This window comes from Varanus komodoensis, unplaced genomic scaffold, assembly GCF_004798865.1.
Source record: "Varanus komodoensis strain SLA01 unplaced genomic scaffold, ASM479886v1 scaffold78, whole genome shotgun sequence".
In the NCBI taxonomy this organism is placed as follows: Eukaryota; Metazoa; Chordata; class Lepidosauria; order Squamata; family Varanidae; genus Varanus; species Varanus komodoensis.
Genome location: NW_025336455.1, coordinates 2,781,756 through 2,807,255, shown reverse-complemented (window position 1 = coordinate 2,807,255; position 25,500 = coordinate 2,781,756). Strand labels below are relative to the sequence as shown.

General features: G+C 55.1%; 1 protein-coding gene across 1 annotated transcript in view; it reads right to left on the bottom strand.

Moving 5' to 3' along the window:
* The window catches only part of SCRIB (scribble planar cell polarity protein), a 46,589-nt gene that overhangs the window by 20,716 nt on the left and 373 nt on the right, over positions 1–25,500 (bottom strand). The window contains exons 2-14 of the mRNA XM_044453261.1: positions 9,490–9,607; positions 8,275–8,353; positions 7,660–7,749; positions 7,474–7,530; positions 7,146–7,209; positions 6,736–6,810; positions 6,118–6,262; positions 4,649–4,767; positions 4,266–4,465; positions 2,089–2,255; positions 1,826–1,947; positions 1,374–1,499; positions 662–925 (exon numbers count right to left, since the gene is read on the bottom strand). Coding sequence (XP_044309196.1) covers positions 662–925; positions 1,374–1,499; positions 1,826–1,947; positions 2,089–2,255; positions 4,266–4,465; positions 4,649–4,767; positions 6,118–6,262; positions 6,736–6,810; positions 7,146–7,209; positions 7,474–7,530; positions 7,660–7,749; positions 8,275–8,353; positions 9,490–9,607 — 1,626 coding nt within the window. The remainder of the gene's footprint in view (positions 1–661; positions 926–1,373; positions 1,500–1,825; positions 1,948–2,088; positions 2,256–4,265; positions 4,466–4,648; positions 4,768–6,117; positions 6,263–6,735; positions 6,811–7,145; positions 7,210–7,473; positions 7,531–7,659; positions 7,750–8,274; positions 8,354–9,489; positions 9,608–25,500) is intronic.

Here is a 25,500-nt window from a genome sequence, read left to right as displayed (position 1 = left end):
GCACAGAAATGAAATACATGAAGGGCGACCTGCCGCCTTCCTCGGGCCAGAGCAGGGCCGGCCAGCCACCCCCTGGACCCACCCCGCTGGCTCTTGGCTGAACACACACCCCAGCAACCACCGCGAGACCACACACGGCACCCAAATCCTCATGACGGAGGCACTGTGAGGGGGGGGGCCTGGGATGGCACAAGTGCAACCCAGATTCTTCAGTGGCAGCAATGGCCAACGGGTGCCCCATTCCATGCTGAGCGCTGTGGCTCGGGCCCCCGCCGGCAGCTTCTGCCCACGTCCCCACCACACAGAAGCAATGGTGCTGCGAGCGCATGAGGACCGTGCTCCCCAGGCTTCCTGCCGCAGCACCTACACGGCTCTGTGACGACCCCAGCCCAGCAGGCGCCCCGGCACGGGGTTCCCCCATCTCATGCCCGGCCGAAGCAGGGGGCACAGCTGGCCCTGCCCCAGGCAAAGGGGCAACTCCTCCCTGCGGTGGCCACCCAAACCAGCGCCGTGATGTGGGGCAGGGAGGGTGCCGCCTTCACCAAAAAAGCAGCTCTCCTTCCCCAGTCGGGGCCACGAGGCTCGACCCAGACACAGTCGCCGCCACAGAGCCCAGGGCCCCGAGAGGCCCGTTCCCAGCACTCCCCCCCCCCGCGCCTACCTCACTGTACCCCAGCTCCAGCTCATCCTCCTGGCCTGCCGTGCCGTCTTCTGCTGCAGCAGCCTCCCGCCGCGCCTGCTCCACCTCCTCCGCCCTCACGCCTTCCTCTGGACTGGCCCTCGCTGCCTCGCCAGGCCTCGGTGCCTCGGGCACTTGCCCCGCCGGGGCCGCTGCCTCCTCCTCCTCCTGGCCGCTGGCAGAGACGGTGCTGCTGGAGACATGCGAGTCCTCGCTGCGGTTGGACGTGGCACTCAGCCTCTTCTCCTGCACGGGACGGGACACAGACATGCCACGCACGCTCACACAAGCGCACCGGTGCCCGAGCCCCTCAAGCCGAACCATGGGCCGTGGCTCAGGGCCCCAGCAGTCGTATGATGCCGCAAAGCAGGGGGAGGCCTCTCTGCCCAGGTGGGCGGTGCCCCCGTGGGCCAGGCAGCCAGGGCGTGTTTCGGGGAGCCTCTGGGCCACTGACGTCCTCTCCCCAGGCAAGGCACCTCGAGGTGAATCCAGGAGGCAGCAGCCCTCCGGTCACGGTGTGGCGATCGGCAGGTGCCTGGAGGCACTGTTGCCGGGAGCCAGGAGGCCCCCACCCCCACCTCTGCTCTGCTGGACAGTGGCGCAGTGGCTGACCCAAGGCACGAAGGACCCTGCAGAGCAGGGCCAGCGACCGCTCGTCCTCAGCCCGTGGCTGGCTGAGCCAGGCCCCGCTCACCTCGGGGGGCAGCGAGTCCGGCTCCACGCTCAGCCTGGCAGCAGACGCCTCGCCGCGTCGTCCTTCGATGACCTTCTTCATGGACTTCAGCTCGCTCGGGTGGGGAGTTGCCCTGCGGCGCAGACCCTGCAAGAAACGAGGCAGTGGGGAGGCGCCCTTTGCCGCCGCGCCACAGCCCAATCCTGCTCTGCGGGAGGAGCAGGGCAGCAGGTGCCACAAAAACGTCAGCGCTGCCGAAGCCCCCCCACACGTGGCTCCCCCGGGGCGGGCGGCGGAGGGGGGCCGGGGAGGAGACCTGCCTGCAGCCCCTTCCCTCCTGGGGCTCTCGGCGGGGACAGCGCCCTCCCCTCCTCTGCCGCTTCTGACTACCAGAGCAGGCCGGCCAGCCTGGAGAGGGGCGGGTGGCCCGAGGCCCCCACGATCGAGCAGCCTCCTGCCCCCCGGCCCATTACCCGCTTCTCGGGCTCCTCCTCATCGTCATCTGTCCGGGGCTCATCCACAAACTGGATCACACTGACCCGGTTGAGGTTGGTGTCTGTCCAGCTCTCGTCAACACTGTTGTGCAGAAGGTTCTCTGGCAAGACAGGCAGGCAGGCAGACAAGACAGAAGGTAGGGTGGGCTTCTGCCCCACACGGGAAGCGCGCCATTCCTGAGCCCGTCCTGCGCCAGGCCTGGCGGGGGGGGGGGGGGGCTGCACGCCAGCAGCTGCCTTACCTAGGCTGGGGGAGGGCTGCTGGGGGAGGAGGTAGCAGGTGAGCACCTTCTCGCCAGTCTTCTCGTCGTCTTCCGTCTGGAACTTCAGCATGGGCTGCGACTGGTTCTCGGCCAGCCAGAGGGCCTTCAAGTTCAGACTGGTGAGGGCAAAGGGCAAGTGCTGCAGCCTGCGTCAGAGAGCAGCAACAGACCGTCAGGCAAGGGCCGGCCCTCAGGCGCGTCGCCCAGGAGGCGGGAAGGGCGAGGCGGCCTCCTCGGAGATGAGGGCAGACGTGCCGTGGGCCTCGCCCTCCTGCCGAGGGGAACGTGTGGACACAGCAGGCCAAGCCAGAGGCCAGAGTACAGACCAGCCGAGGATTCCTGGGCAACGTTATTTCCTTGTCATTCATTTTGTAATGTCCTGAACTGTACTTCATCCAGAAACGGATTCCAGCACAGGACACGCAGAAGGAGAGGGGCACGGCCGGAGGCCGATACGTGTGGCTTGCGTGTCACAGAGTGACGGGGGACAGAAGCAGGGAACTTGGGAGGAAGAACTATACCCCAAACTCTGCAGATGGCGAAATCACTCGATACCTTCTGATTCAGGAACAATTCTAGCCCGGGCCCGGGGGGGCACTGAGCTGCTTCTCCAGAAAGCACCAAGGAGCTGCCCCATTGCCAGCTCCACAAGAAGCCCCCAAGCAGCTCGGGCGCACGAGGCAGCCTTGGCTGAGCCTCTCCCCTGTGCCCGGGGAGGGCAGGGCTGCAGAGAAGTGGAGAGCACGGGTTCGGGAGAGAAAGGATAAGGCTCTGCACAGAGACCAGAGGCCACCTGAGCGGCCACTACGGTTAAGAGCAACAGCAGCACCCTCCCGGGGGCTCCTCAGCACAGCCCTCCCCAGCGAACGCAAACGGTGCGACGGAGGAGTCAAGCACAAGCCGACTTTGTGGCCAGGCAGTAACGTGGCCGGCCTTTCTGTGGCCGTGGCTGCGCTGCGCACCTGCAGCATACGCATGACCAGCTGGCCCGGCGAGGGAGCACCGCCTCGGAGCTGCCCGCACTGACGGGCCTGCGTGCAGGGACCAGCTTCAGAGCTCCTCCTCCGGCGAGCAGGCGGCAACTGGAGGGGAGTGCGGGGCCTTCACCGGGTGGCACCTCGGCTGGGGAAGCCGCTCTCCCCCGACGACCAGAGGCTTTCCAGGCACAGCCTGCAGGGCTCACTCGCACCAACGGCTAATTGCCGCCACTTTTCTGCACAGCTCGAGTTCTGCACGACTCCACCAGTGCACTCCCCCCGTCGGGAGCGCCCCGAGGATGTTCGTGCTGCCAGGCGCCACAGTGCTCACCAAAGGCCAACGCATCCAGGGCTGCTCAGCGGCCAGAATGGACAGGGCACCTCAGCTGGCACATGGCTTCTAGGTTGAGTATTTACATCCTGCTTTCCTACTCAGATACCCACAGAAGTGTCTCGTAATAAGAATAATACAGTGGCACCTCGGCTCACGAATGCCTCAGCTCATGACCAAATCGGGTCGCAAGCAGAAATTTCCTTAAAAACTTGTTGCAGGTCATGAACTCCGCATGGGGTGACGATCGCGAGCATGCCCGCCTTCCCTGCACGGGCGCGATTCCATTCGTGCTGCGGGGGGGTGGCAGCGATCATGCTCGGGTGGGGAGATGGCCGCGATTGCGCCTGTCTCCCCCCGAGCATGCCACGATTCCGCCCATGTCCCCCCACCCGCAAGCACGATCGCGGCCATCTCCCCCCTCCCAGCACAATCGTGGGGAGGGGGGGAGATGGCCATGATCTTTGCTCTTCTTTGGCACTTTGCTTCAAATTTTCCTGATTAAGAAAAAGTATTTACAGAATGGATTAACCTTATTTACATTGACCCTTATGGGGAAATCTGGGCTCGCAACCAATTTGGGTCACGACCAGAGCGGATAAAGTTTGTGAGCCAAGGTCCTGCTGCACATGATACAACAGCCAACAGCGATGCGTCTTTAAAGGGTATCAGAAAGAAAACCGCAAGAGGCAGAGGTCCCGAAATTTCATCAAGGTCAGGCTAGAGGTTCAAAGTCCACCTCAGGAAAGGCATCAAAAGGCCCCGAGGCGTCAAACACTCCAAAAGTCCCAAGGTCAACAGCCAGGGCAGGGGCCCCTCCGCAGTCTTCCCTCCGCACCCGAGCTCACCGGTTGCCTGCTACATCCAGTACATGCAATTCAGTAGTGCTGGCAAGCTCAGGGGGCAGGAACTCCAGACGGTTGTCCCGAAGAGAGAGAACATTCAAGCTGCTACAGCCCCCAATCTCAGCAGGAAGGGCCACCAAGCGATTCCGGTCCACATTAAGATTTGTCAGCTTTGTGAGTTTTCCCAGTGCTTTGGGAAGGGCCTGAGAAAAGATTGCAAGAGGGCACAGGCGGTCAGAGGGAGGCATGCAGCCAAGAACCCTGGCGAGCAGGCTGGAGGGGGGACCAAGGTCTGGCCCGTGGCACAAGCACTCCTGGAAAGTGGTGCCCTCACTGGTCGCCCCCCGGCCGGCCAAGGGAGAGTGGGCGCCAGCCAGCACACCTACCGGCAGCAGGTTCTCAGTGAGGATGAGCTCCGACAGGTTGGTGCAGTCCCCAATTGCTTCCGTCACTTCCACTAACCGGTTCTGATCCACCTTCAGGATGGAGAGCTGCTTCAGCTGGCCTGAGCAAAGGGCAAGAAAGCCAATGACTACACTGTCCGTGTGTGGTGGGAAGGGTGAGGGAAAGGGAGGCCCTCTCCACAGCCAAGGTGGCCAACTGATTTCAAGGTGACTTTAGAAAAGCAGCAGATTTAAATAATTTCAACCCCAAGTTTCACACTGGAGAAATTGTATGAATTCTTAAACAGTTCCAAATACTGCCCTAGCAGATCCTTTTCTGATTTAAAAGAGTTGCTGCTGCTGCTGCTGCTGCTAGTCGCGAAGTCGTGTCCGACCCATCGCGACCCCATGGACACCATTCCTGCGGGCCTTCCTGTCCTCCACCGTCCCCCGTGAGCAAGATCGCAGGGCTCATGCGGCTGAAATGGATAAGGACAGAGGCCCTGGAGGCCACACAGGTGGGCAGTCAGTGATGGCCACGCAGGAGAGCGTCTCCCGAAGGGGAGGGGAGGCGGGCAGTCCCACGTCCTCAGTGCCCTGGCAGCTCATGGCCTGCAGCCCAGGCCAGCAGAACGTGACATCTTGCCCCAGGTGAGCTGCACTTGCCCTCAAAGACGCGCTCCTTGCTTCGAAGAACCAGGCCTTCACTCAACGCCTTGATGCTTTTAGATTACAGGTATAACATGTTTTGCCATTAATCAGACTATTTTAAAACTAATAAAAACAATTAGTCTTTTGGATTAATGTAAGACTAATCTTTTTATTTTTTTATTTTTTATTTTTATTACGAATATTTTTTATTCGTTTTTATTACGAATATTTTAATTTACTTATTCCTCAATCCAACCAATTCTATTCTGCTGCAAGTGCCTGCACCAAAAGACTGTGAAGCGGCCCTTTTAGCAAAAGGAAATGCGATTTTGGAAGGGCCTCCCCAGACGGACTCGCTGGGCGTTCTGAGAGAGGTCTTGCTGCCTCAGCCGCTCCAGCCCTTTCAGAGGGCAGCCCTATTCATGCTCAGGGGCAGAACGGCCCTACATTCTGGCTGGCTGAGGAAAGCTGACGGTTGCAGGACTTTTCTTTGCGTAAGCATGCATGGGACTGGGCCCTTGAACAACACAGCCTGGGCCTCTCCGTCTTAAAATCTGATCATTTAATTTAGGGGCACTGTATGTATTCTGTTGCTGCCATACTGGACGCTACTTTTGACTGGTGGTTTTGTATGCTATCTTGTATATACCCTGTGCCATGGATCACAGGCTATCCAGAGAAATTTGATAAGGAAGCAGACGAAAGTCATGCATGAAGAACACTAGCCTGGCACAGTGCAAGCGCACCTTCCACTCCAGAGCAGTCTGACCCTCTGCAGATGCCCCACGAACCAACTGCTCCCCACAAGGACAGCCACTCACCAACACCATCAGGAATGGATTCCAGCAGGTTCTGAGAGAGCAGCAGGTCTGTCAGGGCCACCAGCCCACTGATCTCGCCAGGCAGCTGCTCCAGTTTGTTCTCGGAGACGTCCAGGCAGACGAGGCGGCGCAAATTGCCCAGCTCCTGCATGCAAAATGGTACAGCCCACGTGCTGAGTGGCTGCACTGGACAACCCGGCAGCGCCTCCCGCTTGGGGGCCGCTGCCGGGATGCTCACCCTTGGCCATTCCTCTTCCCCTGCTGATTTTCCTCCAGCGACTCACTCGCCTTCTCAAGCAACGGCTTTCTACAGCCCTGGATCCCCTTGGCTGCTCTGCCAAGGAACGTTCCCTCCCACTTCCTTTGACACAGCATGTTGCGACAATGCATGCAGGTCATTCTACCTTGCTAGCAAGTAGCCGAATCATTGGAATGCGGCACAAAATACATTCGATCTCTAGTTCATGCATCGCTGTTTTTCTGTTTTCCTTTACATTGCAATACAAAAATCCCCAAATTCAAATAATCTTTATTTAAATATAGCCGAGGGGCATCATGCACTCCATATTCTGTTAAAGCAAGATATGGCCAGGCTAGGCCACTCCATGCAGTACTCACAGGGGGCAACGCTGAAAGCTGGTTCCTGTCCAGCCACAGCTCCCGCAGATTCGGCAAGGCACCTAGTGTATCCGGCTGTGAACGAGAAGGATCACACCATCACCCAGGACGGCCCGCCACTGGGTGCCCGCTTCAGCCTGCGAGGACCACAACACTGCCCTCAAGTTGGCTGCTCCAACACCCCCCTCCAAGTTAACACTGCGTGCTAGGGGAGTGGGGCCACAAAGGACGGAGCCGGCGGAGGTACGAGTTGGGGGAGAAGGGGGTGTTGCAGCCTGCAGTGGGAAGAAGGCCCCAGCCGCCCCTGGAAAACAGTGCACGGTGTGGCGCAGGGCGCACCAGGCCTGCGGATTGGCCAGAGGAATTCCAAGCACATCAGCGAAGCCATCTGAACACACACACACACTCACCAGCACTTCCAGGTCGTTGCCGCCAAGGTCCAACTGCTCCAGTTTGACCAGGAATGAGAGCGAACTACAAACCAGAGAAGGTCACTCAGAGGTGCCTGAGGCACAGGAACCCGAAAGAGGGAAGCCGCACAGCCTGACTGAATGCAGCCGTCCCCTTCCCAAGGCACCCACAACACTCCTAGGTGCTCTGCAGGGTCAGGATGCCAAGCAGACAAAAGGACTCCTTGACCCTCCCCTCAAAATGTGGAAGCACTTTCCAAGGGCGAGGTTTACTATCCCTCAGAGGTGAGGATGCGCCCTGCAGACGGGCTTGTCTGCAAACACTCACGCTGGGAGAGACTTCAGCAGGTTTTCACGGAGCTCCAAAGTCACCAGGTTGGCCAAGCTGCAAGAGAAGGAAGTTTAACTGCAGGCAGGAGGGAAAGTGGGGGACGGCCCACCGGAAGTACGGATGAGGCATGGCCAGCACCCTCCCCCGGCCCCGCTAGCCCAAGCCCGGCTGGCCCGAACTCACTTGCCAATGTCGCTGGGCAGACTCTGCAAGGAGACGTCGTTCAAGGCCAGGTGGCCCAAGCTGCGCAGCTGGGTGAAGCCCTCGGGAAGCCTAATGCAGCACAAAGACACACTCGGTGGAGGGCAGAGGCTGCTGCCTCCCAGGCGTGCGGTGCCCCTTCCTGCCAGGCCGGGAGAGCCACCTGAGCCCCGCTGAGCCCAGCAAAGGCCAGTCGGAACGGTGGGCACACTCAGCGGCTCCAAAGGGAGCAAGCCTTCGGGGACGGGATCCCTCTCGCTCCCGGCTGCCACCTCACTTAAGGGGTGCTTGCTTCCTTTCCGTTCATTTCTGTAACAGCCAATCACTGAAGCTCTCTCAACAATTCACAATAATTCATTAAAATATGAACTATGATTACAAACAGCACAACATTTTCAATACATGAAAATTAAAGCAGGATTAACATGCTTTAGGGAATCCACAGGGAAGGGAGGCTTCCGCAGGGCAGCAGGAAGCGTTCCAGAGTCCGCCAGATCTCCAAGCAGGTGACGTCATCGGTCCACTTCCCTATCTGCTTTTTATCTGGGACTTTCCGGACATGCACAGCAGAGCCCTGTCTTCCCACGTAGCTGGTACCTGGACAAAGGATTCCCGCTGAAGTCCGCAATCTCCAAGGACTTGCAGAATTTGATGCTCTCTGGAATCTCTGGAATGTCTGCAGCAGGGAAGGAGGGGGGCACAATGGGGGCTCCGTCGGCCAAGGTGCCAGTCACCGAGAGACTGCTTTTGGATTTTGACTAAGCCATGCCTGCCACAGCACCCCACCGGGCCGGGCTGACAAAGAGCTCCTCCTTGCAGAAGCATCCGATTTCTGGGTGCCCAAATGAAAGGCCAGGAGCAACCAGGGAGTCTGGGGTTCAGCTCCCTGCTCACCCAGAGCCACGGTGCTGGGCAGGCAGCCAAGCCCTAACCTACCTCGCAGGGGCACTGTGAGGGGGAGGGCAGGCCGGGGCAGGGCCATCCTAACGGCATTATGGGCCCCTACGACAACTGCAACGACTGCTAATTTTGGAAGTTTCCCCATTTTCCAAGGGTTAACACGCACAGATTAGTATGGGACCCACGGACAAGTGCCCATCTGGCCCATGCGTTAAGACGGCCCTGCTGGGGCCTGCATAGCTTTGTCCCAGGCCCTGAGCTCCTCCTTCCGGAGGGGAAGAGCAAGCCACCCAGTTGCTCGGAGAAGTCGTGGCCTCTTCCAGACCAGGCACATGCAAAAAAAAAGCGGGCAGCCCTCTGAGTGGGATGGTGCCAACTGGTGACCTGCAACAGCAGGGGCTGGACCCGATGGCCTTCGTGGCCCCTTCCAACTCAGCTACTCTACGATTCTGTGAAAAGCACCAGCTTCACATGCTGGGTCCGAGGCGACCTCCCGGAAGGAGAGCCGCCACCGCCACCCACAGCAGACCGGCCCTGGCCAGGGGCAAAAGAGGCCAGGCGGCATCCAAGGTGGCTTACACCATGGAGCAGGTTGGCTAGCGCCCACCCCCAGCAGAACCAGCGGCCCAGGGATGGTGTGCTCGCCACTGCAGGAGGCCTGTGAGCAACAGCTGGGCAGCCATCGGTCTCAGGTGCCGAGAACTGGACCCTGGCGCAGAGCAGAGGGCTGCGACGATGGCCTCGTGGGTGCCCCCAGCCTGGGGCTTGCCCACGGGCCCTGCTTGCCAGCCAGTTCCCGCTGCTGCCCAGGCCCCTCTCAGGAGACAGGAAGCTTTCAGCGCCACTCACGGGAGATGGGGCAGGCGTGGGGCGAGGTGCTGATGTCCCCACCCCGCCCCGTCTTTCACCTACCATTGCGGGAGATGTCCAGCTCCACGAGCTGCATGAAGTTGGCCACTTCAGGTGGGAGGCGCTGGATCTCATTGTCGCTCAAGCCCAGCTTGCGCAGGTTCAGCAGTCGGAAGAAAGGCTGGGGGGAGAGGAGAGAAGGCAGCCCTCCGTTCAGACTCGCTCCTCCAGAAAGCGCCTGCCCTGCCCCTGCCAGCCCCACCCTGAGCTTGGGCAGGAGCCCCCCCTCCAGCCCCAATCAAGACGCAACGGTGACGGCACGGGTGCGGCCCCTCCGTGAACAGCGGGCACGGCCCGACCACCGAAACCAAACGTGGAGGGGCGGCATCCCCGCCAGCCCCCACGGGGAGGAGGCCTCAGGAAGGAGGCGGTGGTGGCAGCGAGGGAAATGCCCGCGCGGGGACACTGAGAGGGACCCGGCATCACCCTGCCCACCCGAGACAAGGCACGCTACCACGGCGCCAGCCCTGGCCATGCCAGTGGCTGCCGATGCCTTGCAAAGTCACGGTCAAGGAGGGGGCTCGTTGGGCAACCACTTAGCGATTTCATTGCAACCAGCAACGTTTAAATATCACAGATAAAATAAACCATGGGAACGCCCCCCCATGCCACCTCCCTGCTCTTCAGGAAATCCAGGCCCTCAGGATAGTGTGCCCCAACATTTCCATCTGAGCAGCAACAGCTCCTGGCCTCGAGCTTCACTGACTAAACCCAGCAAGCAACTCTGACAATTTGAAGATTAGCACTTTTCTTCTGGGAGAAGCTTTCGCGGGCCCTGAAAGCTCTGAGGAATCGGTAAGTGTGCTTTTGTTCTTTCTTCACAGTTCCCGAGTCTCTTGGCCGCATTTGCTGCCCAGGCCTGCATGGCAACCCTTCTGCCCTCACCACTTCCTGGGGTGCTCAGTCGCCCCAGTGCGCAGTTAGGGGACTGCGCAGGAGCCACAGTGGGTCGGGTGCCAGTCAGGCCCCCGCTGAGCCTCCAAGTGCAGGGGCTGCCCCTGCCTGGTGTCCGCAAGTCCTCCGAACGGTGCCGGGAGCGCATGGCGCCCGCTGGGCTCTTATGGGTGCATCGGGACATCTCGCTGGGGTGCCTCTGGGGAAGGGCCATGCCGGCACACGGCCCTCCCAGCCGCTACCGCACGGAGCCCCAGGAGTGGCACTGGACGCAAAAGCGGGCTTGAGCGACGACCTGGCTGCAAGAGGAGTGTGGCAGCCACACACACCGACGGGCACCCCGGCACACGGCCAGCACTTCTGCCTTAGCACGGCTGTCTCGGCACTGCCCGTGCGTGTGCAGCCCCCGCCCAGGGACCGCTCGGGCACTGCACCCACTTTCCCACTTCCACTTCACTGGCATGTGCCACCTGGGGGTTCGAATGCTGGACGGGGGACCCAGGAGGTCGTGTCTCGCTTGCGCTCAGCCATGAATCCCACGCGGTGCCTGCGCCTGTCGCTCCCCCTCAGCCACACTTTCCTCACGGGGTCAAATGGAGAGCAGAGGAACTACATGAGCCGCCTTGCCTTCCTCACAAAAGGAAAAAGTGGGGCATAAAAGCAACAGGAGGACAAGATACTTGTCCTCGGGCATTTCACAAAATAATAAAATACACACACAAGTATTAAATCAAAAACAAATTAAAACAGTAACACCTACAGCAGAAGACAACACTGGAAGGATCTAAAACAGGTTTGAACTGAAAGCTAAGCCCCTCCCGTGGTTCTGCATGCACAAGAGCGATCTTCGTGGCACCTGCAAAGCAAAGGCCACACCAGAAAGGCAGCAGCATCTTCCAAGACCAACTCCTCAGGAACAGCTGCAATTTTCACAAAACTGCCGGCACACATCCACATGCCCAGAGAAGGTGATCCCAAAGAATATTCCGAATAAAGGTATCAAAGGTTGCTGTGGAGATTCAGGAGATTCTGAAGTGCTGCCTCGTCACGGAGTCACGCCATCAAGCGGATGTCCGGTTAGGACGAGAGGAAAAGAGCGCAAGCCACACTCCGCCTTGGATCCAGCTGACAAGCAAGGGGGACCCGGCCCTGGAGCTCAAAGATGCCAACCAAGTGCCCAGCACAGAACCCCGCCTCGAGATGGCCAGCCCAGGCCCCAGATCCAGCCCCAGTGTGGGACAGGTGTCAAGCGGAGCTCCATTCCGTAAGCTCGGAAGGACGGGCCCCACAGCTCCTCCTTCCCTGAAGCTGGGCTGACGCCGCAGGCAGCCAACTGGAAGGAAGAGGCGCTCTGCTTGCTGGCGTCAGGACGTGGCCCTGCGAGCATCGGCAGGGTGGGTGCTCCTCTGTGGGCAGGTAGCTGGGAAGCAAGCACACGCTGAAGCTGAAGCTCCTGGATGCTCACAGAAGAACAGCCTTGCACGGCCCGTTTGCCACAGCAACGCAAGTGTCCCCCGGACTCCTTGTGCCTTGGCCCCTGGCATCTGCACGCCTTCCTCTGAGCAGACCCGGCCTTGCCCCAGCTGCTCCTACCCGTGGTGCAATGACACACTCGGGAAACCGACCTTGGAACTGTGCTCGGACTCTCCCTCCCCACGAAACCTGACTGCTCTGCTCCATCTGTTCACCCTGGGACTGTTGTCTGGCCCCTCGCCTCCGGCCCCTCGGCCAAGCTTGAGCTCCCTATACCCCGCACCTGCCATTCTGCCCATTCCTGCTGCCGCCCGTGGCCCGGCCCTCACACCAAGCCAGGGTCCTTCACATCCGAAATCTCAGAACAGAAAAAATGGAACTGGCTGTACCTGTAGGTTTCACTGTCCAGGTGGAGGCGGGTGGCGTGGCTGCTACTGCCATGGCTGCTTCAAGAAATGTATCAGCCAAGTTTCTATATTGCTGGAAATGATCAGACCACAAATAACCAGTTCCAAACGACTCTGCTAAGTGGGTGAAAGACCCACAATTCAATTTCCATGCCATAATTGGCTACCAAAGCCACATGTAATTTAAAATTCACCACAGAAGGAAATAAAACAGTAACAGATTTAAATCTGAAACCAAGGGCACAGCCAGATTTCAGGGCTGCCCACATCAGCCGCAAAAGCCTGTCAGACAGTCCCTAAGGGGAAGCCCCACCAAGGCGGGACCCAAAGCCAAAGCACCACCCGCCCCGCTGCTGACAAACCTGCCGCAGACCCACGCTGGCAACCCCGTGGGAGCCCAGCAGGAGGAGCTCCCTCACCCACCAGGTCACCAAGCACTGAGGTGCGAAAGCTCAGAGAGAGTGCCCTGCGTGCTGGTGTGATCCTGCCCCGGAACCAGTGCCTTAGGCCAATGCCCAGAGCTGCTACACCATGGAGTAGCGGATGCTCTTCAGAGGCAGCCCCGCTCACAGCACCTTGAAGTAGCCAAATCCAGAGGCAATCAAGGTGCATAAGCCTATCATCACAGCAAAGTTCTTCCCGCTCGCCCAGAAAAGGGCATCGCAGAGGCTGCTACACCGAAAGGAGGGGCCCTCGGCTGTGAAAGTCAAGCCAACAAATAGCGGAGTGGAAGCAGAAGGCAGCCCAGGCTGTACTGGGAAGGGAGAAGCATGAGTCCGGCACATGCTTCCAGGTAAGCTGGCCTATCCATCAGCAGCTTCTTAATTTTACCCGGGCTCGGCAGCATCTGGTGACCTGCACCCTGCCAGCATCCACGCCGACCACCCAAGCGGAGAGCCTGGCTTCCCGGGGCACAGGAGGCAAGCAGGCTGGTGCCGCAGCCCTCGCAGGGCAGGCGCACTGGGCAGAGCAGCAGGCCTGCGGCATCGCTTTCTGGAACCGCCCGACGGGTCTGCCTGCAGCTACTGCGAAGCAAACCCCTCCCTCCAAAGCAGGCTAAGCAGCCCAGAGAAACTTGCGCACTGCTCTGCCGATGTTTCCAGACTCGCTGTAGAGAAAGAGAAGGTCCTCTTCTCTTGTAAGACTAAAGCCAATAATGTCAGGCCAGGTAGGGAATGGGTGAGAGGAGACTCAGGACAGATGAAAGGGAGGGCTTCTTCACCGGCTGCCACAAGGAGGGGGCTGGATCTCTTCTCGATCATCCCAGAGCGCAGGACATGAAGCAGCGGGCTCGAGCCACAGGGAGCCAGCTTGGGCCGAGCACCAGGAGGAACTTCCTGAGCGTGACGTGCAGCATGACAATGACACCAGTGGCCTGGGGAGGCCGTGGCCCTCCCACACTGGAGGCGCTCAAGGTGCAGCTGGAGAGCCCTCCAAGAGGGACAGTCCCGCTTGCACTGAGCAGGGGGCTGAACCCGAAGGCCTTCTCAGCTCCCCCCAGCGCTAGAATTCTATGGGTCTACGGAACGCTAAGAAAATGCAAAGCAAGGCGTGCAGTCAGCCTACCCGCACATGGAAACTGGAAGGTAGGACTGAGGTTGCCCAAGTCCTGGGCAAGCAGCCAGTTTCAGCGATGAGCCCAGGATGCTGCTGGGGGGGCAAAGGGGGGCTTCTTGACAAAGGCTTCGGTGTGGGAGGAGACGCGAGGAGACCGTGACCTTTTCCCGGCTTCCGTTCAGGGCCAAATCGGTTTCTCTCTCATCCTGCTGAGAGGGGCCTTGCACGGCATTTCCGTGCCACGTTTGTGCCACGCACTCCTGCAAGGCACCACTCAGTTCAGGTGAGGGGTCTCCAGAGAACAGTGGTGCTTGTGTCCCTCCCTGCTCCTTTCTGTTGGGCCCCAAGGGCAGCCAGGCATCTCCCCCACTTGGCTTCCCTTCCTGCACTCCCGCTCGCACCAGGCGAAGGCCAACGCCAGGGAGCTGGAGGGAAGCGTTCCTCTTTGCGCCAGAAGAAGCAAGGCCTCCCCCATGCTCCAAACCAATTTCGACAGCTAGTGACAGCAAGTCTCATTTGCCTGGCCCCCTACAATTTAGAGCTTTATTTGCCCATGGAAAATGTTCCATTTTCTATGTTCATTAGTAAAAAAAATGAAGGAACATATAACAATTGCAAAAGCAATATTAAACAAGCTTGGCAGTTCTAAAGTTGTTATTAATGTTAGTAATTTAAGTATGTGAGAGGCGACACATCTGTCTCTCTGAAATAGACATGTCTCTGTGCAAAATGGAACTGATAAGTGGTATCAGTGAAACTCAAGGTTTCTAACAGCCTCGGTGCAAAAGAGGTGTGCTCTGTTGAAATGGAGGATGACTGTCAGAATATCGTGCACAGTTAATTAGGTTTTCAACTATAATTTAGCATCAACCGTTTTCAGTACCCTTGTTCTTTTCCTGAAATTTAAACAAAGTAAGGGAGGAGTGTGCTTGCTGGTTGTGTTTTGTGTGACATCAAGTCGTCTCCACCTTCTGGGGACCCTGCGAATGAATGCACAGAATATGGACAAACAGAATGGTATCCTACTGGCAAAGCATCAAGACAAGGGCATATTCTATCTCCCCATTGGTTCAATCCACACACAGGACATACAATGAAGCTAGATTAAGATCAGAGGACAGAGCAAAAATTGGCTGGTCAGTAATCAGAGCTACATGCAGTAGATACCATATTACCGATAAGAAGCAACAATGAACTGAAATGCCTCCTCAGAGATAATTTGATGGCACATGATGAAAAGGAGAGCCAGTGTGGTGCAGTGGTTGAAAGTGTGGGACTGGGACTCAGAGATCTAGGTCCTAGACCCTGCTCCGCCATGGTGATTACTGGGAAATTCTGGGCCGTCACAGACTCAGCCCAACTTACCCCACAGGGTTGTTGTTGTGAGGATACTTGGAGAGAGGAGAATTATGTAAGTTGCCTTGAAACATTGTGGGATATAAATATACCAAATAACATGAGTAACTTGAACGGATGCCCTCCACCATGTCCTCTCCTTGACGGCTCTGCTAAACCCTGCAAACTCAAGGCTGCGGCCTCCATTATGGAATCGATCCACCGCGCAGCTAGTCTTTTGCCTTCAACTTTCCCTGAGGCAACTGCCTTCTCCAGTGGCTCTTGCCTTCTCATCACCTGCCCAAAGCACAACAGCCTCTTTTGCCATTTTTGCTTCTAGGGGAAGCTCTGGCTTGATTTGGTCCAGGACTGACTGATTCTGTCTGTCTGTCTGTCTGTCTGTCAAGGGTACTTGCAAAGCGCTCTTCCAGCACCACGTTCCCAACACACCCATTTTCGTCCTGTCCACTCTTTTCACTGTCCAGCTTTTACACCCACAAATAACGATCAGGCATATAACACCGCGGATTCTCTAGGCCTCAATCTCCAGTGCAACATCCTGGCACCGAAGGGCCCTTCATCATTCCGTTACTGCTGCCCCTTCAAGTCTCAGTCTTCCTCAGATTTCTTGGCTGCAGCCTCCATCTGAATGGAAGACTGAGCCAAGGTGCGCAAAATCTTTCACAATTTCAATCCTTCATTGTTGACAATAAAGTCCTGCAACACTTCTGCAGTTATGATTTTTGTTTTCTTAACCTTAAACTGCAGTCCTCCTGCATGTCAGAACACAGAAACTGAGCAAGTCAGAAGGGGTCTCCCGGGCCATCTAGACTGACCCCCGGCTCCAGGCATGTCATGAGTCCCCTTCCTCCTTATTAGGCGGTCCCACTGCCTGTCTCCCCTTCCTCTTGCTATTTACATGTTGATGGAACCCTTTTTGTTGCTCCTGATATTCTTTGTATGTTCTCTTTTATCTTCATCAGCAGTCATTTCAATTAATTGCGACCTTCTGCCAGTAATATGGTATTGTCACAATTTTCAATCCTGTTGCCTCCAAACCTAATCCAGCTTTCCTTATGCTGTATTCTGCATATGGATTGAAAAGAGCACAGGGAAATTCAAAACGGGATTAGGAATGCTGAAATACCAACAGGAGAACATGCTATCCGAGAAAGTAAATAGAGAAAAGGTGGGAACAATATACAGGAGAACGGTACAGAGAGGATGAAAGGATGACAGCCTCATCTCTAGAGAAATCCTATAGGAAAAGCCTGAAAGACCAAACAATAAAGTGAGAGACGCTCTGCAAGGACTTGGAAGGAACCAAGCACAAGGGAGCTCCTCCAAGGGGCAGAAACGGATGCAGGCCAATGGAAGAAGGCCCTCCCTGGGTGTAAGCTGTAGGAAGATGACAAGGAAACACGCCGCAGAAGAGGTGCTACCCACTACACCGAAGAGGCTGCAGCCCAGTAGACCTGATCATCTCAAATATGCAGCCTCGTCCACAGAAGCACCATGGGTGAAAATTCCTGACTGCAAACCAACGTATTCCTAGGAGTAGCCTATTGTCTTCCGGACCAGAATTATCAGGATCACCTTGAGATGGAAAATGAAATCAGGGAAGCCTCCAGCAGAGGCAGTGCTGCAATTTATTTATTGTATTTGCATGTCTCTCCATAGCCCAGGGGACCTCTGGGCAGCTCACAGGAAAACAGGAACAACATGACATAACCATGCTAAGAAGAACGGTATCAGCTAAAACCACATAAAATCCAATGAATATAAGGTATGAAAAAAGGAGACAATATAACCAACAACAAAACCAGGATCAAACACAGCATAATACAACTATAATTATAAAAGCAAGTACTAAATAAAAAGCCTTTATTTGATGGCAAAAACAGAATAATGAGGGTGCCAGTCACACCTATTTAGGAAGAAAATTCCAGAGAGGTGTGATAACGGAGAAGGCCCCTTTTCCTGCCAATTTCCTCCTCACTTCATGGGGGCAAGTCCACCAAGAAGGGCCTCTGGGGAAGATCCAAGTGGCCTGGCAGGGACAGACGAACTCACAGAACAGCAGAGCTGCAAGCGGCCAAGAGTTGTTTTCAGCCCAGTTTCGAGTTTGTCAAGATCCCTCTAGATCTCCATTCTGTCTTCTAGGGCATTTGCTATTCCAGCCAGTATAGTATCATCTGCAAATCTGATTAATTTTCTTTGTACTTCATCTTCTAAATCATTAATAAAGATGTTGAAGAGTACTAGAACCAGGACTGAACCCTGTGGCACTCCACCAGCTACCTTCCTCCAGTTTGAGAAGGTGCTGTTGATGAGCACTCTGTGTCCTATTTAGCAGACAATTTTAGACCCACCTAATAGTTTATCTATTCCACTTTTTGCTAATTTGCTTATCAAAATGTCATGGGGCACTACGTTGAAAGCTTTGCTAAAGTCTAGGTAGATTATGTCCCCAGTGTTCCCTCTGTCCATTTGGGAGGTTACCCAGTCCAAAAAGGAGTTAAATTAGTCTTTGTCTCCTTTATAACTGAGAATTTGAGTATTGCATGGTCACTTCCCCCCAGAATTCCCAAGGCTGCTATTTTGACCATCCGGCCATCCACTAGTTAGCATTAAATCAAACATAGCTGTTCCTCTGGTTCCTTCCTCTGCCTTTTGTGGGAGGAAGCTGTCGGCAACGCATGTCAGGAATCTCTTGGAGGGGCCATTTTTGGCAGAAATTGTCCCCCAACGTATCTCAAAGAAATTAAGGTCCCCCATGAGGACTACATCATTCTTCTTGGAAATGCTGGCAAGTTGCTTGTCAAGGGTTGCATCTTCTCTTTTTGACTGGGTGGTCAGTAATAGACTCCAATGACTATGTTTTCCTTATTTTTTGCTCCCTTTACAGAAAGCCAGAAGGAAGAGGTATTCATCAGTGGGTTGTATGAGATGCGTGAACTTATGGGTTATTAATCTTGTCTCTTGGCAGACCGCATTCTTGGCCATTCTTTGGATCGTCACAACATACATATTTTTCCATCTCGTGCATCAGAGAATCTCCCACAGCTACATGAGGGCAAATATGACCTGACAGGCATAACTGAAACTTGGTGAGACGATTCCTGTGGATGGAATTCAAAGATTTCAGGATATAACCTGTTCAAAAAGGATAGAAATAATATCTCTGTGAAGGAATACAGGAAGAGACCAGTAATCCCATCAAGTGTGTTTGGATTAATACAAATGGAAAAAGTAATAAAAGGAGCATAGTAGTTGGAGTCTATCATTGTTCACCCAACCAAGGCTAAAGATGACATTTTTGAAAAGCAAACTGCCAGCATTTCAAGAAGGTGTGATGTCACTGGGGGGACCTCGATTTCCCCGGTATCTGTTGGGAATCAAACTGCACCAAGCACGGCCCCTGTAAGAGGTTCCTAACATGTGTCGCTGGCAACTTCCTCCAGCGGGAAGTAGAAGTAAACTTTTACTTGACCTGATCCTAACCAACAGGGAAGACAGAGTGGACAACGTAAAAGCTATGGGATCTCTAGGGAAATTGACCATGCCTTTCCTGAATTCTCAATAATAAAGGAAGCTAAAACCAAATGTAGCCAAACATGCCCCCTGGCTTGCAACCACCCCACCCCCCACTTCAGCAAATTCAGGGTGATGAGCCCCTCTAAAGGGGAAAGGGGCCCGGGAAGGGTGGCCTATCTTTAAAGAGGGAATGCTTAAAGCACAACTACAAACATTTCCAAGAAGGAAAAAGAGTGGCAGGCAAAAGCAGCAGCCCATGGGGCTTCACAGAAAGCCAAGAGATACTCTGAAAACGAAAAAGGACCTGTGGAAGAGGTGGGAGGGAGACCAGGCGGGCTGCAAGGGAAGAATATGAGCAAGTAGCAAGGAACCACAAAGATGACGTCAGGAAGGTCAGAGCAATGGACGGACTGAGGCTAGTGAGGGGCCCTGGAAACAACAAAACGGTCATCTTCAAATGTATCCAGAGCAAGAGACAGACAAAAGAGAAGGGGATTCAACTGCTCACTGTGGACGGAAAACGGGAGAAGTTCAGCTACTCACCACGGATGGAACAATGGCAGCAGATGGCAGAGAAAAGGCAGAAGCACTCGGCTGCGGCTTCGACCGCGCGCCCTCCTTATGAAGGTGTGGTACAAGCTGCAGGGGCAGGGAGGCAGCCCAGGATGGGCAGGCAAATGGTCAAGGGCCTCAAATTGGGCTGCCTGAGTTCCAGTCTCCAGGGCCTGAGGACCTTCAGTCCAAAGAGCCAGTGGAGGAACTCTCAGCACCACTGGCTATCGCCTTTGAGAATTAACTAACTGTAGACCAGTTGGCCTGACATCAATCCTGGGAAAAATTCTAGAACTAATTATAAAACAAGCAGTCTGCGAGTTCATGGAAGGCAATGCAGGAATTACTAGAAGCCAACGTGGATTTCTCAAGAAGAAATCCTGCCAGATGAATGCAACTTCATGTCTGACTGGGTAGCCTCCAAAACGGAGTGTGGCAACACAGTGGCCATAACCCATCTGGACTACAGCAAAGCCTTTGGCAAGGCCCCACGACAGCCTGATGGCCAGACTAGCAGAAAGCGGGCGAGATCATGCCAGCAGTAGCCGGAGCCACAGCTGGCTGCAGAATCGGACTCCGGGAGCGCTCCTCGGCGGCCCCTTCTCCGGCTGGGCAGGGGAGCCAAGCGGGGAGCCGCAGGGAAGCGTCCCGGGACCAGCACTCTCCAACATTTTCGTTCATGATTTAGAGGAGCAAGTGCAAGGAGAGAGAATTACATCTGCAGAGGACACAAAGCTGGGCAGAAGGGCAAACTCCCTGGAAGAGAGAGAAGTTCCAGGGTGGTCTGAAATTCGGGGGGGATTTCAAGTTCTCCACTTAGGGACGCGAAGCCAAACGCGCTGCTACAAGAAGGGGAACGCTTGGCTCGACGAGCCTGCAAACGAGAAGGATCTTGGGGTTCTTGCCGATCACAAGCTAACTATGAGCCAACAATGGGATGCAACCGCAGAAGGGACGAGCGCTATTTTGGGCGGCATTAACAGAAGCGTCACTTCCGAAATACAGTTCCACCACCTCAGCACTCGTCAGACCTCACCTGAAGGACTATGTCTAGTTCTGGGTACCTATGTTTAAAAAGGACGGAGACAAGCCATGATTCAGGGAGTGGAGGCAAAGCCATCCGAGGAAAGACAGAACTGGGCATGTTCAGCCTCCAGGAGAGAACACTGAGGGGAGATATGATAGCACTGTACAATTCCCCGAAGGCCGTCAAAAAGATGAAGGGTAAGATCTCTTCTTATTCATTCCAAAGTGCAGGACATGGAATCATTGAAGAGTAGAGTTGGAAGGAGAAAGGCCATCAAGTCCATTGGTAATAGGTCCCATTGTCTCTCCTTCACTGGAGACAGGATAACAGACTTCAGTAAAAAGAACCAGATTTAGACCTGACACCAGGAAACATTTCCTGACTGTCACAGCAGCAGGACAGTGGAACCTCTTACATGGGGAAACTGTGGGCTCTCCCATGCTGGAGACATTCAAAAAATGTCTTGTTGCTTGTTTTCTGATTTATTGTTCTGTTCTATTATTTATTGAAATTGTTGTTTTAATTGTTCTTTTAAATATTGTAAGCCGTCCTGAGATCTTGTATAATAGGACGGCATACAAACGCTTTTAATAAATAAATAATAAAAAGATTTGGACAGTCATCTATATGGGGCTGTGTAACTTAGTGTCCTGTTCTATGACGCTGTGATCACTCTTCTCCTTTCGCTGTTGCAAACTTTAGTATCTTTTTCCTTACTCGATTGACCCTTTGTCTCCTTTTTCAGGGTTAGGCAGCGTGTCATGCATTTCCCTCACAGCGGGTCCCTCGCCCATCTCTCTCTCCAGTCACGTAAGTGGGCTGAGGGCGCCATGGCCTCCCCTGGGGCAGAGTCTTCTGGCTGCTCTGCATCTAACGGCCCCCTGTTCCAGGGAGACAGGCACGCCTTCAGATATCCTGGTCCCAAGCGCTGAGGGCTTTGGATGTCAGCGTGAGCACCTTGAATTGGGCCTGGACAGGCAGCAAGCGCAACTGGTGGAGGACCAGCACACCAGTGGCCGACATCAACTCTGCAGGGTGCGACTGGATGAACGCATGTTCCACAGAGGAGGCTCAGTGCCTTGATGCGCTCCCTACCTGACTGTGCCCCACAGCAGGCGGGCAGGGAACACGCCCGGGAGACAAAATCCCAGGTTTAGCCTCAGGTGGGGCCGCGCAGCACACGGCACAGGAGCGGTCAAATGCTGATCAGATTTGCAGAAGGCGCAAAACTGGGTGGGACAGTTAATTCTCTGGAAGACAGAAGCAAAAACCCAAGTGCTCTTGACAGGGCTGAAAGTAACACAATGAAATCCAACAGGGACACGTGCCAAGATCACTTGTCAATCATCCCAGCATGCAGGACATGGAATAATAATAGACTTAAGTTACAGGAAGCCAGATTCCGGCTAGACATCAGGAAAAATTTCCTGACTGTCAGAGGAGTATGGCAACGGAACCGATGACCTCAGGAGGTTGCTGGCTCTCCCGCTGGAGGCACTCAAGGCACGGCCGGACAGCCCCGAGAGGGGTGGTTTAACTTGGTGTCCTGCACTGAACAGAGAGCCCCTCCCAACTCTATTCTGTGATGTTGTGAAAACCGCAGTAACAGAAGTGCAGACAGTGTGCATACCCCAAAAAGGAGGAAAAGACGAAAAGGTCGCCAGCATGGTCAACACACAGAGTCAAGGAAGCTATCAGGGAGAAGAAGGCTTTCTTTAAGAAATGAAAATCTTGCTCAAATCAGCAAAAGAAAAGGGAGCACAAGCTTGCACAAGAAGATGCAAGTGGATAATCAGGGAAGCAGAGAAGCATTTTGAGAAGCATGTAGCTAACAACGTCAAAATCAACAGTGAAGAATTATTTAAATATATCACAAGAAAGAAGCCAGTTAAAGAGGAAGTTGGACCAATGGATGATAATTGAATTAAAAAGGCACTAAATGGAAATATGGAGATTACAGAGAAGCTGAAAACATTCTTTTCATCGGTCTTCACATCAAAGGATGCAGAACAAATATCAGTTCCTGAATTTAAGTATTCAGGAAGAGAACCAGCAGAATTAAAGCAGACAGCAGGGGCAAAAGATGAAATTCTGAAACGTACTGGCAAACTGAAATTCAGTAAATCACTCAGTCCAAATGACACCCATCCCAGAGTTCCCACTGAAGGAGTTCCTTGTCTTTTTACAAAAATATTTATTTCATCTCCAAGATCAGCCTCTTTACCAGAGGACTGAGGAACGGCCAATGCAGCACCAATGTTTAAAAAGGGATCCAGGGAAAATCTGGGAATTACAGGCCAGTTATCTTAGTATCTGTTCTGAGTAAACTGCTTGAAAGCATTATTAAGGAGGACAGAATCAGTAAACACACAGAGGGACAAACCCTGCTGAAAAAGAATCAACATAGCTTCTGTAAGCAGAAAGCTGCTTTCACCAACCTGCTGCAGTTCTTTGAGTGTCAATAAGAATGTAGACGGGGCAATCCAGTAGATTGTTGGCTTGGACTACCAAAGGGCTTTTGCCAAACCCTACCCTTAATTCTCACCAAAGACTCCTGAGCAAAGTGAGCAGTCATGGATTAAGAGGGGGTCCTTCTTATAGATCAGTAAGGTTAAACAGCAGAAAGCAGAGGGTGGGAATAAACTGTAATTTCTCCCAGTGAAGGGATCTAAATTGATGAGCTTCGGGACAGATCGATGCACTAGCTGATGGATTAGGGCATGGGTCCTCAAACTACGGCCTGGGGACCCGCCGTGCCCATCTGGACCCTCCACGCGGGCACACCCGCCCGCGCGCCTGCTGCCGCCCACCTCGCCCCACGCACAGGGAGGCAGCGGTTTGCTCCCTCGGAGAAAATTATCTCCAGGTGAGCAAGCCACTGCCTCATGCGCCCGCCTTGTGGCGCGTGCCCACCCCGCCTCGCCACGCCCCCCGCCTCAGCATGCGCGCTGGCCCGCACGCACTGACAGCACCACCTTCCGGCACCTTTCAACTGGCCCCCCAGTTTAAAAGTTTCACGACCCCTGGATTAGGGCATGGCTGACAGACCATAAGCAGTGGGTGACTATTGGTGGAGAGCCATCAGGACGGCAGCCAGTGATGAGCGGAGTCCCCCAGGAATCAGTTCTGGGACTGATTCTGTGCAACCTTTTTACCAATGGGCTAACCAGTCCGCTGACCAAATTCAAAGACCAATACCAAAATGGGGGCAGCGACAGAGGAGAAGGCACTCAAGATCCAAAAGGATCAGGACAGACTGTGGAAGTGGGCGGGGAACAACAGGATGGCGTTAGATACAGGTAAGTGCAAAGTCTTGCACTTGGGAATAGGAACAAGTGTCACAGGAACAGGGGTCTGCCTCGTCTTGTGTACCTTGGGCAGTGACGCTGCGGTGACCAAGGACAGACTCCTGGCAGGCACAGGACCTGCTTGTCCCAAGAGGGGAAAGTCCTTGGCTGATGTAGGACTGCCACCCCACTAACGGAGTGCGACACCATTTTCAGGGTGAGGTCGGGGTTTTGGGGATGTGCCGTCAACTTGGTGAGTGCCTCTTCTCCTGCCAAGGTTGTTGACTAATTTGGTTCTGGGATCCACAAGAGAGGCCCCTGTAAGGCTTGGGGACCTATGGGGCACTAGATGCAGGTTATACTTTGGGCAGAAATGGGCTCTGGATCCAGCAAAAAACAGAAAACACCCCGCAGTGCATTCTGGTTCACTTTTGTGATTTGGGAGGGAGAGAGAGGTACTTAACCAAGGAGCAATCAGTGTTCTTTTGTGGAAACCAGTGGCCCTATTATACGCCTTGAAAGTGAAGAGCAGGGGTGGAAGAGAACAAAGAGCGGGAGCAAACATGCTTGTGTGCACTAAGCCGTCCCTGGACTCTCCTAACATTCCTGCGTGGGAAAGCAACCCAATATGGCACTTTTGTCCTTCAAAATATCCCAGATGGAACTCGGCGAGAAGCTCCTCTCTGGCAGTAGCACTAGGCCTCCTTCGCAAGAAACTCCTCCACAAGACGCTCAGCCAGCATGCCCTGGCAGACAGGCCAGACAAGGCCTGAACCTGCAAGGCGAACAGCTGAGGAGGCCACAGAACCAGAATTGCTTTAAATTGCACCAGAGGCAAGAGATGGGATAACTGACACTGACCGAGGGAGCGAGCATTCGTGCCTACCTGCCTGGGCAAGGCACCTGCTATGATCCACGGCATGCACACACAGTGAGCTGCAAGTGCAGAATTCAGAACGCAGTCCTACGGGGATGGAAGTATGCTGAAAGCAGCGGGGCAGGCACGGCATCCCTCTTTCTTTCGTTCTTTCTTGCATGCATAGAGATGAACAAGAGGCAAACCAGAAGACTGGAAGCACTAAGAGGCACTAAGAGAACCAGCTGGCCACTTCTGATACTTGGCCGCAGCCGCAGCCACCTCCTGAAAGGCAGGCTAGCTGGATTTCCTGCTATTTAGCCCCACATGTTAAGGCCCTGAGGAATGTAATTCAAATACTCCAGAACACGGTCTGGCAACCATTCCACACCCTGACACACGGAGCCGATAGCCCTGCCCTGACCGGGGCGGGTGGGGCACGGCAGCTCTGGACCAGTTGCACAAGAGAGGTGCCTGCCAGCGTTCCTCCCTCCCCAGGAATTTGGGGGAAGCCCTGCAGTGTGCCCATGACCTCCACTGAAAACCCTGATGCGCTCACACAAAACAAGTGCTCTCCGTACGGCACAAGCACAGCTCTTTACTACGCAAGACAACTAACTGGTCAAGCGAACACATTTGAATTCGGCCAGGCTTCCCTCCTCAGTCTGGGCAGCAAAAAGAGGCTTCACTTGAGCTTTCCGCTGTCCAGAAACTCATTCCCAGGATGCCAGAGAGCACCTGCTTTGCCCAGACTCACCAACTGGGGGGTGGGGGAGTCCTCCCAGTCACATGCCGTCACCTCTGCTCCCCAGAAAATATTAGGCCTACCTGCATCAAAATGCAAGAGCCCAGAACGCACCTGCACCGACAGCAACACAGGAGTGCCGAGCTGGCTGGCGGACGGGCGCTGCAGGGCCGCGGCGGGGGTGGCGCCGCGGAACCGCCCGGCCTCCTGGAGACCCCGCAGGTGCGCCAAGGCCTCCCCGCCCCGGACCCCGAGCAGCACGGGCCTTTTCCGCCGGGGAGCAGGCGCGCGAGCCGCTGCCGCTCGGCACCAAGCGCTCCCCGCGGGCGCGGCCAGCGGGCACC